A 19346-nucleotide genomic window follows, 5' to 3' on the forward strand; every position below is an offset into this window, starting at 1 on the left:
TTCTTGAGAAAGAAGATGACAATATCACGCATTTTTTCGTGATAGTGCCTTCTTTGCGGGACTTATCGTATCATGATTATGATTATAGTTATGTAGGAAACAGGGCTAGGCTCTTGGTTGATCAAGAATATGCCTTGTCTTGATAGTGCAGATCTATGTGTTGATACCTACGCAGTTGACAATTTGGTAAGATCTATATCAGCGGTTTTGTCTCTTAACTTGTTTTTGGCTGATGAAATGTTAGACAATGATAGTAGATGAATTATCAAACTGAGAAGCAAAAATTTAAAATCTATATGCCGTTAGATGTACCTTCAATCCTGAAGAGAGACAAAAGGTGATAGAGGAATTGGAGTCGATGCCTAGGGTTTCTAAGTCATGTCAGCTTCTTCTCAAATGAAAATTGTACTGTTTCTCATATGTTATTCCTATTACCATGTTGCCACATACATCAAGTCTCTGCATTCGAGTTTATCTACTTACTAGAGCTTGCTACTCTCTGAAAGTGATTAAGATGTCTCACATATGACCACACTACAAAGTTCACAATAATGATACAACAAAGACACCCATAAATTTTAAACGAAAGCTCTTAAGATGCATAATACTAAAATACTAAGTAATACTACATGATACAGAGTATGTGCTCACTCATGCAATACTGATAGGATGTTCCAATATGATTTGTTCTGATCGATTATTAGCTTTGCCTCTTTCCATTCACCTTTCAATGTAGCTTGATACAGAGGAACACAAAAATTCAGATATTCATCTCTTTCACGGGTTAAAACTTGACCTGGTAATGAGGTGCTCGCTCCTGCAAATGTGACTCCAGAGATGATCTGGCAGGTTTTATTATACTAAAAAGTCAAAAAATTATTCACCAAAAATCATAAGTTTTGAACTGGCCAAGTTAGAGCTTTCTATTCTTCAGATCTTAGAGAAAAGATAATAAGTCTTAAGGCTCATTGGTTACCTTCAAGGACTGTCTCTGGTGTGGCATAGGCATAGTCTTCTTCACTTCTGACATTGTAAAAACGAAGAAGGGATCTGTATCCTCCATTCTTGCTAAACAAACAATTAACCAATTAAGTCAACAAGAGGGAGCTTGAGAGAGTGAGATGCCCGTTACAAATTGTGATACACAGCTAGCAACTGTACCAAATTAATGATCAAATATCATAAAAGAAAATTCCCTTCGACAACTTGAGACACGGTAGGTGTTGAAATATAGTACTAGTACATCTCTAGAAAGAGCAGATGGAATTGAATATGCAAGATCAAAGGTCTAAATTATGAATCCAAGTGGATAGATGGATTACATAGATCGTAAAACACTCAAAGATGACATAACAAAGAAATCAGAAGCCAGGGTAAAAGGACTCAAAGGATGGTATTCAAATTCAAATATCAGTCTGTGTGAAGAATAACTAACCTAACTTTAGATGACAAGAATAACTAAACCACAATTTCTCCTGACAAGGTAGAGTTGAGGCAAGACTAAGTAACAGAGATCAGAAATTGTCTAATAACAATTTTCTTCCATTAATCTTTCAAAATTTGAACGAAACACTATGAAAATTACAAGGAACAGAACATCTGCAATTATCAGACTATTCCCAAGTTAAATTCAGGTATGCAAAAGCTAAACAAACACTATAGAAAATTACAAACATTACAACTTACAATGACAAACCGCAAAAACTGTTTCTTTATCTTCTTTTTCTTCATCATCATCCGATCCATTATCGATCAAATATCAAAGTTCTCCATCTGAATGCTGCTTTTTAAAGGAACATAGTCACCAAGATACCCACCGAGATGATCATGCAACGCGGATTTATCAATCTCCTGATGATGGAAACTCTTGCAAACATAGTAAAACACACTCTGCACAAGCAAACCCACAAGATTCACAATCACTAGTATCCCAACCAAGAAACCTCCAACCACAATCTTTGTAAACAACCCAAAATCATCTCCTCCATGAACCACAACAGCACCGAAAACACCAGCGGTGACACCACAAAGAGCAAGATACACAAAAACCATAGTACACGCCATACTAGTCCTTCCTTTAAGCAACTCATAGCTCTTCCTCATGGCAGCAATCCCATAAATAGGCTCAAGAACAGAGACAACACTAGCTAAATGCCACCACGCAGTCATATAAACATGAACACCCAAAAAAAGAACAAAGATCACAACCATCGAGAACACAGCGAGGATCACGCTCTGTAAATCGATGGCCACGATCAAAACCACGAGGAACAACAAGAAAACAGAGTTGTACACAAGCATCAAGAGAGAAACCCAAAGGAAGGTAATGAACAAACGCTTCAGAACCAGAGGAATCGCGTGCAATGTTGACGAGAAAGAAACAGGCTTTCCCGTGTAAAGAGACGCAACGGTGAAGACGACGGCTGCCGTGGAGAGGAGAGAGAAGGCGAAGAGGAAGATGACGTAGATGAATTGGTAAATGAGGAGAAGGGTCCATTCGTGATTGGTTTGGGATTGATCTTGCGGAGGAATTGAATCGAGCTGAGCTAAGATTGGTTGGGTAAAGAGAGAATGAGCGAGGATTGCGAAGGAGAGAGGAAAAATTAGGGTTAGGGTTATGAGGTAGAAGGTTTTTGGGGAAAATTTGGGGATCGTGGTGGATTCACGTAATATACCTTGAATGTTGAGGAATTGAAGCTCTTCTGCAACGAGATCCATGGATGAAATTAGGGTTTGTATAGAGAGAGATTGGGGAAGATTGTTAAAGGCGGTGACTTTTTTGAAGATGTGATGAAAAAAAAAAAAGTTTCAGAGAGAGAGAAAAGAGGTCACTTCATGGTTTTAAAAAAGTTTCAACAAAAATAAAATATATTTATTTCTAAAATTAGAATGAAAACACGATTAGAATAAAAATCTAAAATCACGAACTTTCAAATTGTGGTTATTTTAATGATTAATTTTGTAAGAGGCCATTTTAAACAGGAATTTCTGTTGACTTACCGTTTAAATCATCAAATTCTGTTAACCACGACAAATTGGACATGTCATTAAATCCCTAAACGGAACAATTAGTCGGCGTTAAGGGATCATTAATCCCTCTCCGTTAGTGTCAAAACGACACCGTTTGAACCCGAGAGAACAGAACAAAATTAGGAAGAAAATTCTCGAAATCGAAATCCCAAATTCTCGTCAAACCCTAGAAATCGATTTCTCAGTCCAAATGCCGAAAGTGAGAAATAAAGGTGTGATATCGTTTATTGGAACTCCACCTCCACCAAAAGATGAATCACTGAGTCTAATTGTGTTTGATCGAAACCCATTAGATGAAGAGGGTCGAGTTGAAGATTGAGCTCCACCTCCACCGCAAGACGTTGCAGTTTCTAATGTCGGAGATGGAGGTGGTGTATCTGAATCTGTTGTTGGAGCTAAAGGAAAGAGAGGTAAAGGTGTAGCTTCAGGTCGGCGTCGAAAACGTGAAAAAAGAAGTGATGGATGTGATGAAGAAGACGAAGTCGAGCCTACGGTGGAGCATGACAATGAAGATGATTGCGCCGTGTATGGAGATGAGGATTGCAATGATGTTGATGATGCAGTAGATGGTAGAGATAAAGAAGCTAATGTCGAAGAAGCGGCTATTGAAGAAGTTGCTAACTTAAACATTGAAGATGATTTCCCAGAGATGGTTAAAACAGAGGAAGCTGGTTCCGATTCTGACAGTGGTGATGATATATGGGACGACGAGAAGATACCCGATCCTTTGTCGTCAGACGAAGAAGATGAGATTGAAGAAGAAGTCAAAGACGAGGCAGCTCCTAAAGATTGGTCTGATCCAGAGACTTTGCTAGCGGTGGAGAAAACATACAACTCTCCCGAAGAATTCAAGCTTGCCGTGTTGATGTACTCTTTGAAGACAAGGTACGACATTAAACTCTATAGGTCTAATGCTTTCTTGGTTGGTGCAAAGTGTTGCTATGTTGATGAGGATGGTGTTAAATGTCCTTGGAGAGTTTATTGCTCATATGAGAAGAGGAAGCATAAGATGCAAATTAGAGTTTATGTGAAAGAGCATATATGTGTTAGGTCAGAGTATACAAAAATGTTGAAGAGGTCTTCTATAGCATTTTTGTTTGAGGAAAGGTTGAGAATAAATCCAAAGCTTACAAAATATGAGATGGATGATGAAATTAAGAGGGAGTATAACTTAGAAGTAACTCCAGATCAGTGTGCAAAGGCCAAGACCAAAGTGATGAGTGCAAGAAAAGCTAGTCATGATTCACATTTTGCAAGAATATGGGATTATCAAGCAGAGGTATGGAATCATAACCAAGGCTCAGAATTTGAGATTGAGACAGTTCCTGGGACGGTAATTGGAAGCAAACATAGGTTTTTCGGTTGTATATCTGTTTTAAAGCTCAAAAGGATACATGGAAAAAAAACTTGTAGACCTATCATAGGTATAGATGGAGCTTTTTTAAAATGGGATATAAAAGGGCATGTTCTAGATGCAGTTGGAAGGGATGGGGACAATAGGATTGTGCCTCTTGCTTGGGCAGTTGTAGAAATAGAAAACGATGATAACTGGGACTGGTTTTTTAGACATCTCGCAACAAGTTTGGGGCTGGTTACAATGACACCTCTAGCTCTCATTTTAGATAAACAATCGGTATATATCCCATATTTTTGTTTTTGTTCTTCTGGTTGTCTCGGGTTACAATACGAGACTTACTCTTGTGTTAATTTGATTTTTTTTGCAGGGTTTAGTTAAAGCAATCAGTAACATCCTTCCACAGGCTGAACATCGACAATGTGCAAAACACATAATGGATAATTGGAAGCGAGACAGCCACGACCAAGAACTACAACACATTTTTTGGTGGATAGCACGGAGCTACACCACAAGGCAGTTCAATGACAATATGGCAGAACTCAAGCAGTACAATCCTCAAGCATACACCACTCTACAACTTACAAATCCAAAAACCTGGTCAAGAGATTTTTTCAAGATTGGGACTTGCTGCAATGACAATCTTAACAATCTCAGTGAGTCATTCAATATGACTATTAGACAAGCCAGGAGAAAGCTTTTGCTGGATTTGCTTGAGGACATAAGAAGACAATGCATGGTCAGAAATGCAAAGAGGTTTATCATACCAAGAAGATGTCAAGGGAAAAAAGGATCATGACGTGTTCTAACTGTCATCAAGAAGGCCACAACAAGCAAGCTTGCAAAAATCCCACTGCCGTTAGTGTGCCAAAGAGACCAAGAGGAAGACCACGAAAATATCAGGTTTGTAGCTTACAAATATATGTTTATTTTGTCAAGTTTTTAGCATAGCTTACAAGTTTTTTTGGTTTTGACATAAACTTGAATTAGGTACCGCAACCACAATGATCACAAGCTCATCAAGTACCACAAGTATCTCAACCTTTTCAAGTACCACAAGGAGAAGGAGCTCATGAAGGACAACAAGGATCTCAACCTCATCAAGTACCGGTTGGATCTCAATCTTCTCAAGTACCACAAGGATCAAGAGCATACGTCTTAAGAGCACATGCGTCAAGAGCACACGTGCAAGGACCACAACCGCAAGGACCACAACCGCAAGGATCACAAGGAGAAGGATCACAAGGGCAAGGACTTGGTAGATTTGCATCATGGTTTGAGTGTTCCAGTTAGTTTTTTGTTTTGTCTTCTCACAAGGGCAATGACTAAAGTAGGAACCTATCTACGTTGTCAAGGATTTGTTTTGTTTTGTTGTCAAGTTTTTTGGTTTGTTGTCAAAACAAGTTCTATTTATGAATTGGTTTTAAAGTCACATTACCATGGCAATCTTTTTTTTGAAATTGTGAAGCTGTATCGAATAGTTTAATTTAGAGGTTTTGTTGGATTATAAAAGATAAATTTGAATCAAATTTCCATTTGTTATTAACAAATAGCTTAAATTTTGTTGTTTATATCATGGATTTCAAGAAAACCGTAGCGGATACCAAATGTTATATGACAATCATACGAACGGTATAACTTCTACAATTCAAAACATTGACAACATTATCATTAAGCCAGAGTATGAATAAATTTCTAAGGTAGATCCATGTAGGTTTGCTACCGTGTTTTCAGGTATAGAGTTTTGTCTAATCCCGATTAATAGAAGGATTTGTAATAGATAAGTTGTCGATTCTATTTTTTATGACCAACTTAAGTGACTGAGTCAATATGAAACTGTGGTGATTTTTTCATGTAGCAGAGACAACATCTGTCGAATACTCGTTCTATATGCCAATCATATCACGGTATAGCTTTCATTATGTAATTAGCACTTCAAGATTAAAATAAATCTTATGTGGTGTTACTGATTTTTTGTTGTGTTTCTAATTTAGGGGAATCATTGATTGTTACAGAGATAAATTACAATCAGATAAGTACTTTGTACATTGCTAATTTCTCCCTCTCCCCACCCCCCAAATGTAATTGATTTTGTCTATTGAAATACTAACTGCCTGCTATATCCTTTGTAGGTGACCTGTTTGACATCACATAATTTAGTTGAGCAAAATTTTGGGAGGATTCATCATGATTGACAAAATTCGTTCCGACCGTGTGTTTTTGAAAGGTTAGTTTTCTAGAACAATTGCTTATGCATTATAATATACATGTCCCATTTATTTCTCATGAATGAAAATATGAAAAACTTTATTATGATAAGATTTGATTCCAGAATGTAAATCCAACATAAACAATAAAAAATTGGAGACGTTTTTAAGCAGTTTCATAATGTCAATCTTCTGGTAAACCCGTAGCCAAAAAAAACAGCCTTTTATGAGTCGTAGAGCATGATGGATTGTAACTCCTAAAATCTTTATACTTTGTTGGTCCCTTCAAAAATTTACATTATATATGGAGGTTATATAGAGATATTTTCCAAATATTTTTCTTGTGAATATTTTTAATAAATATTGAGAACTCACCATCCATCATTATTCCCAAAGATTCTGAAATATTTCCTTGAAGACAACATTCATTGTTTGCATCTTGGGCTCCCCTTCTTTATCCACTATAAAAACTCTTAAACCCTTCTTAGATGTGACCTTTAACAACGCTACGTATAGCTGTCCATGAGAAAATACAGGTCGAGGAAGAAACAATCCAACTTCTTCTAGTGATTGTCCTTGACTCTTGTTGATAGTCATTGCAAAAGCCACAACCAATGGAAATTCACTTCTCCTCATCCTGAAAGGCAACTTAGTGTCCGATGGTTTTATCATGACCTTTGGAATCAAAACTTTGTCTCCAACTCTATCCCCTATAATAACGCAAGCTTCTAGAAAATTGTTCCCCATCTGAGTAATCTTCAATCTAGTATTGTTGCATAAACCACCTTTAGGATCAATAATCCTCAATAACATAACATGAGCACCTATCTTGAGCTGTAGCATATGGTTTGGCAATCCAGATAGTCTGATACTATTCAAAAACTCAGAACTGAATACCGGATTGTTTAAAGATTCAACATCCTGAGGGTCATACTATCCGCACTTAAGTAGATCATTTCTTCTCCTGTATAGACATAAATATAATACATATTCAATATGTAAGATATGTCAAAGAAAGTAAAATAATGAAGTGTTTAATATATACTAACCTTCGAGCTTTTCAAGTAGTCTTTCATTTATAGTGTGAGCATCGCTATTTGTTGGACATAAGATAGTTCTGCTTTGAAAAAATTTAGGATCTTTTTCCTCCTGCAACTTTTCCAAATTTCCATACACGGCTCTACTTATAGCATCGATAGGATCATCAACATTTTTGATTAGAAATTCATCTGGAATATCAATTAGAGCTTCCCTATCATTTGGCTCAGCAATTTTCCCATCACCAACAGCTAATATCCAATCAGAAAACTCCTTGATACTTTCTGCTTCCCTCTCCGACATTACATTTGACGCATGTTCTTTGTCAACGTTAGAACCTTGCAATGTTCCCAGAGATAGGATGAATTTAAAGACGCTAGAACAATCTGAGCCCTACCAGCACCGTTGATAACAGGGAGAACTTGTCTGAAATCACCTCCAAAGACAACAACCTTTCCACCAAATGGCTTATTATCTTTGTTTCTCATATTATTTGACAAACTTCTATCCAAATTCTCAAAACAATATCTGCTCATCATGGGTGCTTCATCCCATATGATAAGAGAAGTTTCTTTCAACATGTTAGCAAGATCTGAATTAGGATTGATATTACACATTATAAAATCATCAGGGTTAATAGGGATACAGAACCTTGAATGTCCAGTCCTCCCACCTTCCAACAACAAAGAAGCAATATCGCTTGATGCTACATTAACTGCTATCAATCCCCTATATCTAACAACAACAGACAAAGTTTTCCACATAATTGTTTTTCCTGTTCCACCAAATCCGTATACAAAAAACACTCCTCCATTGTCTTTCAGGACAGCCCCCATGATATCATCATATATTGCTCTTTGTTCTCATGTCATCTTATTTATCTTCTCATCATGTTTCTCTTTCAAATAATCACGATTGTAGTTCTTCTCTTCTGTAATGAGACGGTTGGAATGATCAACATCTATTCCAGTTGGCTTAGACATCTCGTCAAATGATTTTAGAGTTCCACCATTGCTTAACATGACTTCTTCAATCTCATGGAGAGTATAATTTTTCTTCTCATCATCTGTTAAATTCAATTCTGCACATAATAATTAGATATCAGTCACATAACTGTATTACAAAAACAAAAACGTTCGTAACTGTCTTTTTTTAAAAATAAAAAACTGTAAGATATTTAGAAGAAATCAAAACTGGATTATTGTATTCTTCTCTTTTCTTATACTCAATGTCTTCTGATAATAACTCCCAAGTTTATCCCACACATGTTCTGGTCTTGATAAACAACCATCTAACAACATCATAGAGAATATATTGCGCAATTGAGGTCCAAAAAACCATTGACTTGCTTTAATAATACTATCTATATAGGCCTGATCATCTTCCAAAATACCACGCGCCCAACATGCTTTTTTGTATGTGTCATACACAACACCTCTATAAGTTCTAATATCTTCATCACTTTTAGGACCAATGACTATACCAAGAAGGATTCTCATATAATATTCTGCTTCCATCTTATGTGGAACATAATTAATCATTCCTATAGAAAAACCTCTCCCCCTAAGCTTCCATAGTTTTTTTTCATCCCAAGTGAAATATTTAGGAATTTCAGCATAAATGAACTGCCTAGCAAATTCACAAACCTGATTCAATTTGAGGTAGGCCATGAACATAGAATCTACATTAGCTCTTCTTTCCAAAACATCTTCAACAGTATCATTGCCTTTGTAAAAAACTGGTTGCTTTCCTGGTTGATGGAATGGAAGTTTCATTACTGGTATACTTCTATACTGTATTTGAAATTTAAAAAGCCTCCAAGCAGCTTCAGGAGCTGAAACATATCTACAGAAAATGAAATCAAATATCAGTTTTATACAACACAATATCTAAATAGTGAAGTATAAGAATTTAATAGTGAAGTCTAAACAAAAAAACACCTGCAATCAAACCAGTTATTTTCTTCATCTTCTTTTTCTCTTCGGGGTTCATAAAGGACGAATCATCAACGTTTCCTACTTCCTTTGTGTTGGTACCACTATCGGCGACACCATTAACATCTGTAGTAGTTTTCTTTGTAGGCTCTATCACAAAAGCTACACGATCTTGTCCCTTGTTAATATACTTAAATAAGTACTTGATAGAACCAGATTGGTTGCACCACTCTACATTGATGTGAGCCCGATAGCGCAATGATAGGAGTCGATTGTAAGGGACGACATATTTGTTATCACACTTAACCTCACCCTTCTCTACATAAACCGTAGATGCTCTCCTTCTATATATTGGATATCCATCTTTGTCAACAGTAGTATCTTCAACATAATCCTTAGGAAAAAACTTAGAGCACTTTCCATCAACCATACATGGTGAGTTTAGGTTCGATGCACCACACGGTCCATGGATCATGCAATCTTTTACAACTTCATAGAGTTCTGGATCTTCATCCTTATCTGGAATCTCAGCAGAGATGATTTTGTTTATGTCATCGCTTGTTGGCAATTTACAACTTTGATCCATGAATTGGAGAATATGAGCATGAGGAAGTCCTCTTTTCTGGAATTCAACAGTGTACATTGTTGCAAACCATAGCAAACATCATATTAGTAACTTAAATACAAATAGTATCAAAATAAAGCATAAAAAAACTCACCAGCTGCAGTCTTCCCTAGAAGATATCTTTCTTTTAAATCTTTCATAAAGGAATCAAGTTTTATCCTGAATATCCTGCAAATAATGTCTGGTCTATCATCTGAACTCAGTTTCCTCTTCTTCAAGTACCTTGTAATTTCTGGCCACTTGGGATTATATGTAAATGTAATGAATAAGTCGGGAAAACCATACTGTTTACATGTAGTCATGGCATCATAATAACCCTGCAACATATAGCACGGTCCACCAGTGAAAGAAGCTGGTATTCAAACTTGGTTCCCTTGCTCCTCCATGTTACAGTTTCCACTTTTGGCCGCAACTTCCAAAGATGCATAATTATCACATCTTAGATTAGACTGGTTAAATTTAATATACTTCAACCTGTTTGATTCCAGACTCGTGAAAGCATCTATTAAGAACTGTTGGAATAGATGCTTAGACCTTACGAGAGTTTGAGCTTCATTTTCTCTTTCCTGGATTATGAAAGCAAACCACTGTCTCATACTACTAAACTTATTTTCTGTATCTGGGTTGTCACCTCTAAATTCTTTCTCAATTCCAGTTCTGAAACCATCTTCACCATAGGGAAAAATAAGAGGGTATTGTAATGCCAAGTAAGAAACATGAATTTCACTTATTCTTTGTAGCTTTCCAGAATTATGTTCTTGTACAATTACATCACGTTCAGGCATCTCAGGACGGAAATCACCAGGAATCAATGCAGCAACTTCTGTTGCGGTTGGCATAGAATATGTTCTCACATCCTGACCTACACGATCACTAATGATGCGCATATGAAATTTATCTTCTTCATTAGCATCAAACTTATCTTTCGCTTGTCTAAATACATCAACATAATGATTTACTTCATCCAACATCTTCATAAGTTTATTGATGAGCTCCTTTCTTATACCAATTCTCCCTTTGACACTCACAGATTTTTTTCCCTTGCTGTTCATAAATTTCATAAAAACCAAAAAAAAACCCGTTTATCAGGTGAAGGCTGTTTAAAAAAAAACAGTAGTACCTATTGTGAAGGATAAGTTTGTAGACAAAATCAAAGTTGAATGTTGATCGTTTCATACCTCATTATAGTTGATCTGTTTTCGTTCTCATTCTCAGTATCTACTATATATAGCTGTGAAAACTTGGCATAATCTCCATCTTCTGGCTTCATACTTCCAATTTTGTGAACATTTTGGCCATGTAGCTGGAATTGCTTAGGACCTTTTCCCAAAGTTTTGGATCGATCGACTTGACCACCAAGAGAAGTAAATGCAAAAAGCATATTGTATGCTCGAATATTTTCTCTAAAATGCCTACTTAGTGCATCATCCTTACTAAGCAATTCCCTAATTAGCTCTAGTGCTTCTTTTAGGAAGGGTAATTTTACGATTCCTTGTAAACAACAAAGGGAGAACTTTGTTTTTTTTGTTCTTCTTCGTTTGTTTAGTCGTTCATCATACCACATCATAGTTTCACAATAACAACACTTTTATGTTGGATCACCATGATCTAAATATTCACTTTCATTCCCTACAAAAGTCAATTTGCCTGTAATTAAATATAAACCACTAACTTAAATTAAATCATATAGCAACTTTTGCGAATAATACCTTTGTGTCTTTTTTGAGCAGAAGATTTACCCTTTGAATTAGATATTGAAGTGCCACCAAAAGAGACTGATTTTACACTGAAACCTTTACGTCGTTTATTTTTTACCGTAAATACAACATCTGTTTCTATTGTGATATCACTGCTGGACAGTGAAGTTTCTGAATCATTGTCTTCTTGACTACTAATATCAAATTCCTGTTCATTATCTGAATGATCCTCACCTATTATCTTAAATTAGTTATTTATGAATTTGATGAGGTCGCATAATTAATCATTAAACAATCTCAGACAGATATATTAAGTTGCATTCAGTTGAAGAAGCATAATTGGTGTTTTCCATATAATTCTCCAATTGTGGAATACATTTTTTTATTTTTTTTGAGTGGTTGCTTAACTACATTTTCTACTGGTACATCTGAAATTTCAAAGTTTTGCATCATTAGTATATATTCTATTAAATAAAAAAAAAATAATAACTCTTAATTGTTGATATATTTTGCAGGTTGCGTACTCTTACTTGGTGTTGGCCAGCTTGGCTTCTGTCTTCTAACTCTATCAGGTTGGTAATGTCTTCTAAAACCAGTTTTGAAGAACGTTTGTTTTGGCTTTGACGACTTGACCTTCTCGCTTTACTTGTTGATATAACATCTGGTGAACAAAGATTATTAATCATTTTCTCATTTATTAAAATTATAGGAATTTGAGTAAAGACTGGAATTAAACATACCTTCATTAATACTACTTTCTGAAGTCCCAAATAGAGTTGTAATTAATGATGACTTTTCTATGGTCAATGTAATAGGAGTCATTTGTGTTTTCTCTTCAAAAGTTGCTGGTATTGTACGAAAAAGTTTAGGCAAAGGATTTATGGGAACAACAACGAAGTTATCTTAATAAACATGATATTATTTACTTACACTTGATAGCTTCATTTCTTAGATCTTCAATAAGATGGGTTGTTCCTAGTGGACAGTAGGATTGTCGTATATTCACCAGAGAAAGATATTAGATGCTTCTGGTACGAAACTGGTTACTGTTTGGTGAATATGACAATATTATTATATAAAATGAGGTTAGTGTAATTAGCATATTTGTAAGAAATTTAATCCAATAATGACTAACTTTTACATTTTGTAGAGCTGCTACGAATGGAGGATAAGAAATCTACATCACCAGGATCTGCATATGATTGGTTTATCTTGACAGGTGTGTAGTTCTCAACACAGTTTACTGCAACTCCTTCACCTCTCATTTGTAAATGAAGATTATCATGCTTCAAAAAGTTTTTTTTTTTATCTAATAACATGTTTTATATCAGATAAAGTAGAAAACGTACACGTTGAAGATGAGGTTATACTACTGTTGTTTTGCAAATAGTATCCATCCAAATAGGGGTAGGTTGAAAAATTCGCTCTTTTGTTATTGACTGAACCAAAACTTTGTCGGATTGTAACTGGTGAGAAATTTCTGTTTTGATCATCAAAATTCTTTTTGTCTGCAGGATATAATTGTCATCCAAAAGAGTGTTAAAGTGGATGATACACAATTCTGATACAGACAAAAAGATATGAGGTAAACACCAAACCCGTATCTACCTATATTTGATGGAGTACACTTGTTTCCTGTTGGATAGATTGATTCTTCTAGAAGAACAGGAGATAAATTAGTTAAGTCTGTAAAAAGTCTTCCAAAAACCCTTTGACTATTACACTATCCACTTTTGCTTGAGTAGTATGAGAATTCTCATTGACGAACATGTTATCACTGGTAGTAGGATCAGTAGGACACTTCCTCTTACTCTGTCGATTTACACTATCAAATCCATTTCCTGACAAATCTCTCTTGTTCCTCATGCTTTACTTTTTTTTTTTTGCTATCTATCTCATTAAAAAAAATACTTAAAGGAATAATTAAGAAATCCTATATGTATTATAAACCCATGATAACAACATTAATATAGCATGACCGTAATTGAAGGAATTAGTTTCTGTAATTGAATAATATGTAGATGTAGACATTAATAAAATCAAAAAATAGAAGATTTTCGCTGTATTGTTAGTGATGTTCTTGTTTCTAAAATAGTAATAATATTTTCATTTTAGTCGGGAATGCTATCATATATTTAAGAGTATTACATTTTCTCTTTGACCATATTGATACGAATATGTATAGTAAATATATGAGAAAATAAAATCAATTTTTATAGACATTTTTAGGTGCATGAATCAAAAAAAACGTTCAAGCCTATATTTTCATTATCACATAAACGTAGCATATTATCTCAATATCTTTTATTCTTATAATATTAGTTATTATTTTATAATAATAATCGTAGTAACATTCTTAGAAAAAGTTTTTGAAAGACTTAGTTATATATATATATATATATAAGTTTGAACTTTTTTTAATTTATGTTCTACATTGACATATAACAATTATCCAACGGTGAATATTATTCACCTTTATAATTTTTTTTTTGTCGAATTCAATCAGAAAAGTTCGGAAATAATAGGTTACTAAAAAGTAATTAAACCAAATATGTAATTTTATTAAGCTGTAAGACCAACATGGTTCAAAGTAAAACCAACTGCAATTATTATTCTCGATGGATTCCGAACAATAGGATCATTTATTTAGTGCTTGAAAGAAAATTAAAACTTAGAATGCCAACGATCCAATGACCGATTCATTCTCTCACTTCTTCTTGGTAGTATCCCCATTGACAACATCTACCCTCCCTGTTGTAGCCGTCTTTGCTTGTGCCATAAGCTCTGCCTTTGTGAGCTTCTCCTGTTTTATGTTGACAACTTTGATGTGATCCAAACAAAGTTCCTTTGTAGCAAAAGCATAATCTAGATGAACCTTTGAATCACCGGTTGACCGCTTGGAAGAAGGAGTAGTAGACTCAGAGGCGTCTTCACTACTTGTAAGTAGTAGGGACACCTAAAAACAAAGAAGAGATTCAATTAGAAATTCATATTATAAGATAATGTTAAATTACCATACCTGGTCATCGGTGCTCTCATCAGTTGGATTATTTCCACTATGAGACAGGTCAATCACATCATCAACAATAGTACCATCCTTGGAAAGTACTTTTGATACCTTGTAGGTATCCTTCTCATTCCATAAGTTGTCATTTTCAATGCTTACCAAAAACTGGTAAGTTTTTCCAACCAAACACTTGTAACTGGTGGCAAATTTTTTGGATATTCCATCTATATGAATAAAGTTTTCGATTAAAAAATCAAAATATTTATCACATTTTACACAGCTAAAGAGTCAATTGTTTAACTAAAGACATATTACCTCATCAAAGGATCCTTCAATTAGACTGTTAGCAGTACAACCAACAATCTCAGCAGCTGGGCTATCGAAAAGCATTAGTTTCATCTGTCCTGTTCGATCCATCACATTGACATGTGTTTTGAATATAATAAATTTATGTATTATTGACATGTGTTTTGAACCTAATAGATTTATGTATTAGAGTGATAATCGATTTCATATTAGGGATATGAGGAGTTTGGTTTATCACCTTGATAACACATTAGTCACTTGGGTGTGGCAAGTATCACACTGCCACTTTTGTTTCTTTGTAACAGATGCATTTCCATTAGTAGTAGAATTCACCTTGGAAACCTTATTACTATACTTTTTACATGCAATGTAGTACCACGCCCAGTCACAGTCTATGGCGTGTATAGTACATATCAGCCTAACCTTACCAACCTACAATCAATCAGATAACTTTACTTGTATACTTCACACATGACATTTAAAAACGTAGATTAATTTAGTACACAATGAACATAGAAATACCTCAATCGCTTCCAAGATATCTTGGATTGTCCCATTCACATATTGATGGTAGAATTCTCCAGTATTTGCTAACTGTAGCTCACGTTTTGGTTTATTCTCATGTAAAGTGAGAGCAAGACCATCATTTGGCAACCTAGATTGACAATTGGGTCAAGTTATTATATATTTGAAAACTTTATAAGTAGTAAATAAATACCACAATAATAACTTGTACTTACTTATTCTTGAACTCGACAATCTGACCATACTCTGGATTAATGGTCAGCTATGATGCGTTGAAAGCATTTGCTATCGTCCTTACATCTACGATAGCAAGTTTAAGCATATATAGTCAAAACTGGATGAAGAAAATGATCCCCTCCATTATTATAGGTTCATTTATGCATAGTTTCATACCATTGTAGATTTTGATTTTAGCAAATCTCAGAAGAAAAATCACCATTTTAACATCGACGTCTTGACATGAAGCGAAGATTTGATCAGCAATGATCCCCACAAAGTGCATGTTAACCTTACATCACTGTGTTGAAAGCTCATTTTAAGTTTTATTTTTATTTTGTACTTACTTATTCTTGAACTCGACAATCTGACCATACTCTGGATTAATGGTCAGCTATGATGCGTTGAAAGCATTTGCTATCGTCCTTACATCTACGATAGCAAGTTTAAGCATATATAGTCAAAACTGGATGAAGAAAATGATCCCCTCCATTATTATAGGTTCATTTATGCATAGTTTCATACCATTGTAGATTTTGATTTTAGCAAATCTCAGAAGAAAAATCACCATTTTAACATCGACGTCTTGACATGAAGCGAAGATTTGATCAGCAATGATCCCCACAAAGTGCATGTTAACCTTACATCACTGTGTTGAAAGCATAACAAAAGTTTTACGCTGTTTAAACTTTTCAATTAAAGAAATACATATAATTTAATTAATTTTTAAAATGTTTTATACCTCTCATCCCTGAGTTCAACATCAATCTTGCTTGTTGGCTTGTTGTTAACATCTATTTTCTCCATCGCACCAACATTAACATTTGACCAACAATGTCTGTGTAAACACATAAACGGATTTGTCAGAAGACACATAAACTTTCATAGAGATATTTAAAATACATAAGTTATTCATACGATTACCTATTAGGAAGTTTGGGTTGAGGTTCCCGGATAATACAAAATCAAATCGGGAAAGAGATAGGTATGGGTCATAATACAGAGGATCTATCCTCGCCAAAACGGTTTGAGTCATGAAACTCATCTTGTATCGATGAGCAGTTGGTTTGAATTGACCACTGGCAAAACTCAACCCGAAATTTTCAACTGATCTCCATTCTCCTTGGATGATCTTGTTCTCGAACCGATTTATCAGATTCTTTTTCACTGTAGCATGAATCTTTGTACCCTGAAAATAACATTGTTGTTAAACTACTAATATTAACTTCAATATTAACTTGATTTTGTATATAATAATAGTAGTTCTGTGTACTTACCTGAGCATCAGCGAGTACCATGTCAAATGATCAACCAAATTGTGTTGTATCTGTTCTCCATGTATGAAGGACACAGACTTGCACTTTCCAGGCAGTCTTGAAAGGCTTGACATCTCAGAGAAAAGCGTATGAAGCAGCCATTGGAAGGTAAGTTTCTTAGTTTGGACTCTAGAATTGCTGAAATTGTGTTGATTTTACCCTATGTGTTGATGAGCTATATATAGATGAGTCACATATATTTGAGAATAATGCAAACATAATATCTTTGATTCTTTTAATTTCCCAGATTTTTCAGATATTAATGTTTGATGTTAGGGAAGTTTGGATTTATCTGATAATACTAAGAGTTTTTTGAGATGATGATAGATTAAATCGTGGAATTCAAATTGAGATTGCGATGATTAAGGTAATTTGGTTTATTAGTTGGTTATGATTTGTATAGTTAACCGATCTTCATTGTTGTGGTGATATAGTCTTAAAGTGTCAAATATTAAGGTTTCAGTTTAGGGAAGTTTAGATTTAATGACAATACTAAGAGATTTTGTAAGATTATGATGGATTATAATAAGGTTTTTAAGTAATATAAAATATCTAATAACTAATGGGTAAGGCTTTGTTTTTGGTAGTGAATCGGAGTCGAAGCCCCAAAAACATAGATTTCGGGTTATTTTGAGAGAGGACGCGAATCCTTTTTCCAAACGGGGCGGGTAATGCCGATTACTTATTTTTGACAAAATTACCCCTTCCAATTTTTAAAATCACTCTTCTTTACAACTAATTGAGTGGCAATATTGGAATTTTTTTTGGCAATTTTCGAATTTGTAATTCTCTTTTACTTATATAGAAATTCATACATATCATTTATGTTTACAATTTAATTTTTTAAGGTTATACTGTAATTGTATGTAAATTTTGTTTGAATTAAATCAAACCAACCAAAAATTTAAGCATACAAAGTTAGGATTTGTAATAATAAAAGATGCGTTTAAAAAGTTTACATATAATAAATATATAGACAAAATTAGTTATGATAGACAAAATATCACCATAACACCATCTCTTCTGATGAACCCAGTAAATTTAGTTAATTACGTCTTGAATCAAAGATACTAAATCCTAAGGAAATAATGTAGAGGGAACCCAAAGGCATCAATCTTAAACATCGATCGGATCAAAATAAGAAATTTCAATTCCCCCCCCCCCCAAACTAATAAGCCCAAATTTTTGATGTTCTTACTTTCAAAGCGAATCAAAATCTCCAATTCATGTTCATCTCCATTTCATTTTCTATACTCTTTGGCCTCTTGTCTTTGTTGCTTAATTGAATTATCAAAATCTCTAATTTATGTTCATCTCCATTTCAACTTCTATACTATTTGGCCTCTTGTCTCTTTTGTTTAATAATTTGTGTTTGTCTAAGTAAAGGAGTTTACAAATCCATATCCGCCTGTTTCATCGCAAAATAGACAGAAACAGAACAATAAAACTCAAAAGTTTCTTGTAGTTATCATTCCAACAAAATACCCAAAAACGCAAGTACGAACTATAAGTTCCAAATCCATTAGGAATATTTGAAAAAAAAAAACTAATTTTATTGATAAATTATAGAATTAAGTATTTTTTTAAAAAAAATACCCAAAAACACAAGTACGAACTTATATTGTACTCATTTTTAAGAAAATAAAATTACCAATAAAATTAGTTTTTTTTTCTTAAAGAGAATTTCAATAAATTAGGTTTTCATTTTCCTTTTTACTTTTATATACCTTTTTGGAATAGGTTTTAATAAATTGGTTAAACTAACCCATAATTTCATAATTTAAATGAATTGGATTACTCCGTAGATCTATTTAAAATTTTCCGTTAAATAATTAAATAATAGAGAATTATTAAAAAGAGGTTTGTAGTGAGATAAGACATGATATATTATGAAAGAAAATTTTGAAACCACTTTTTTATAACAGGGAAGTACATATTTAGGAATAATTAATATTGAAAATAATTACAAACATTGAAGTAATAGTTGGGGTGAAATTTAAGATTACTAGATTGTCATTGTAGGTGTTAATTAGGATTTCAAACACTGTACACCACAAGAAAATATTTTAGTTTGTTTGTTTATATATATAA

At 34.2% G+C, this 19346-nt stretch overlaps 2 protein-coding genes and 3 pseudogenes across 2 annotated transcripts; 1 reads left to right on the forward strand and 4 right to left on the reverse strand.

Moving 5' to 3' along the window:
• Positions 1-386: 386 nt before the first annotated feature.
• LOC104760477 (uncharacterized) lies at positions 387-2843 on the reverse strand. Its single transcript, XM_010483397.2, has 3 exons — positions 1687-2843; positions 977-1068; positions 387-842 (listed from the first exon to the last, which is right to left on the reverse strand). Exon 1 carries the CDS (start codon positions 2716-2718, stop codon positions 1753-1755), a length of 966 nt encoding a protein of 321 aa, XP_010481699.1. The 5' UTR covers positions 2719-2843; the 3' UTR covers positions 387-842; positions 977-1068; positions 1687-1752.
• A 1328-nt stretch (positions 2844-4171) lies between these two features.
• On the forward strand, positions 4172-4881 carry LOC147921474 (uncharacterized; annotated as a pseudogene).
• A 2094-nt stretch (positions 4882-6975) lies between these two features.
• LOC104763120 (uncharacterized) lies at positions 6976-11755 on the reverse strand (annotated as a pseudogene).
• Positions 11756-14425: 2670 nt separating this feature from the next.
• Positions 14426-15478, reverse strand: LOC147921475 (uncharacterized; annotated as a pseudogene).
• On the reverse strand, positions 15433-17237 carry LOC147921476 (uncharacterized). Its single transcript, XM_087497700.1, has 6 exons — positions 17217-17237; positions 16941-17128; positions 16682-16777; positions 16508-16588; positions 15721-15853; positions 15433-15630 (listed from the first exon to the last, which is right to left on the reverse strand). Exons 1-6 carry the CDS (start codon positions 17235-17237, stop codon positions 15433-15435), a joined length of 717 nt encoding a protein of 238 aa, XP_087353826.1.
• Positions 17238-19346: the final 2109 nt, after the last annotated feature.

The sequence above is a fragment of the Camelina sativa genome, chromosome 18 (genome assembly GCF_030686135.1).
Source record: "Camelina sativa cultivar CO46 ecotype springtype chromosome 18, ASM3068613v1".
Taxonomy (NCBI): Eukaryota; Viridiplantae; Streptophyta; class Magnoliopsida; order Brassicales; family Brassicaceae; genus Camelina; species Camelina sativa.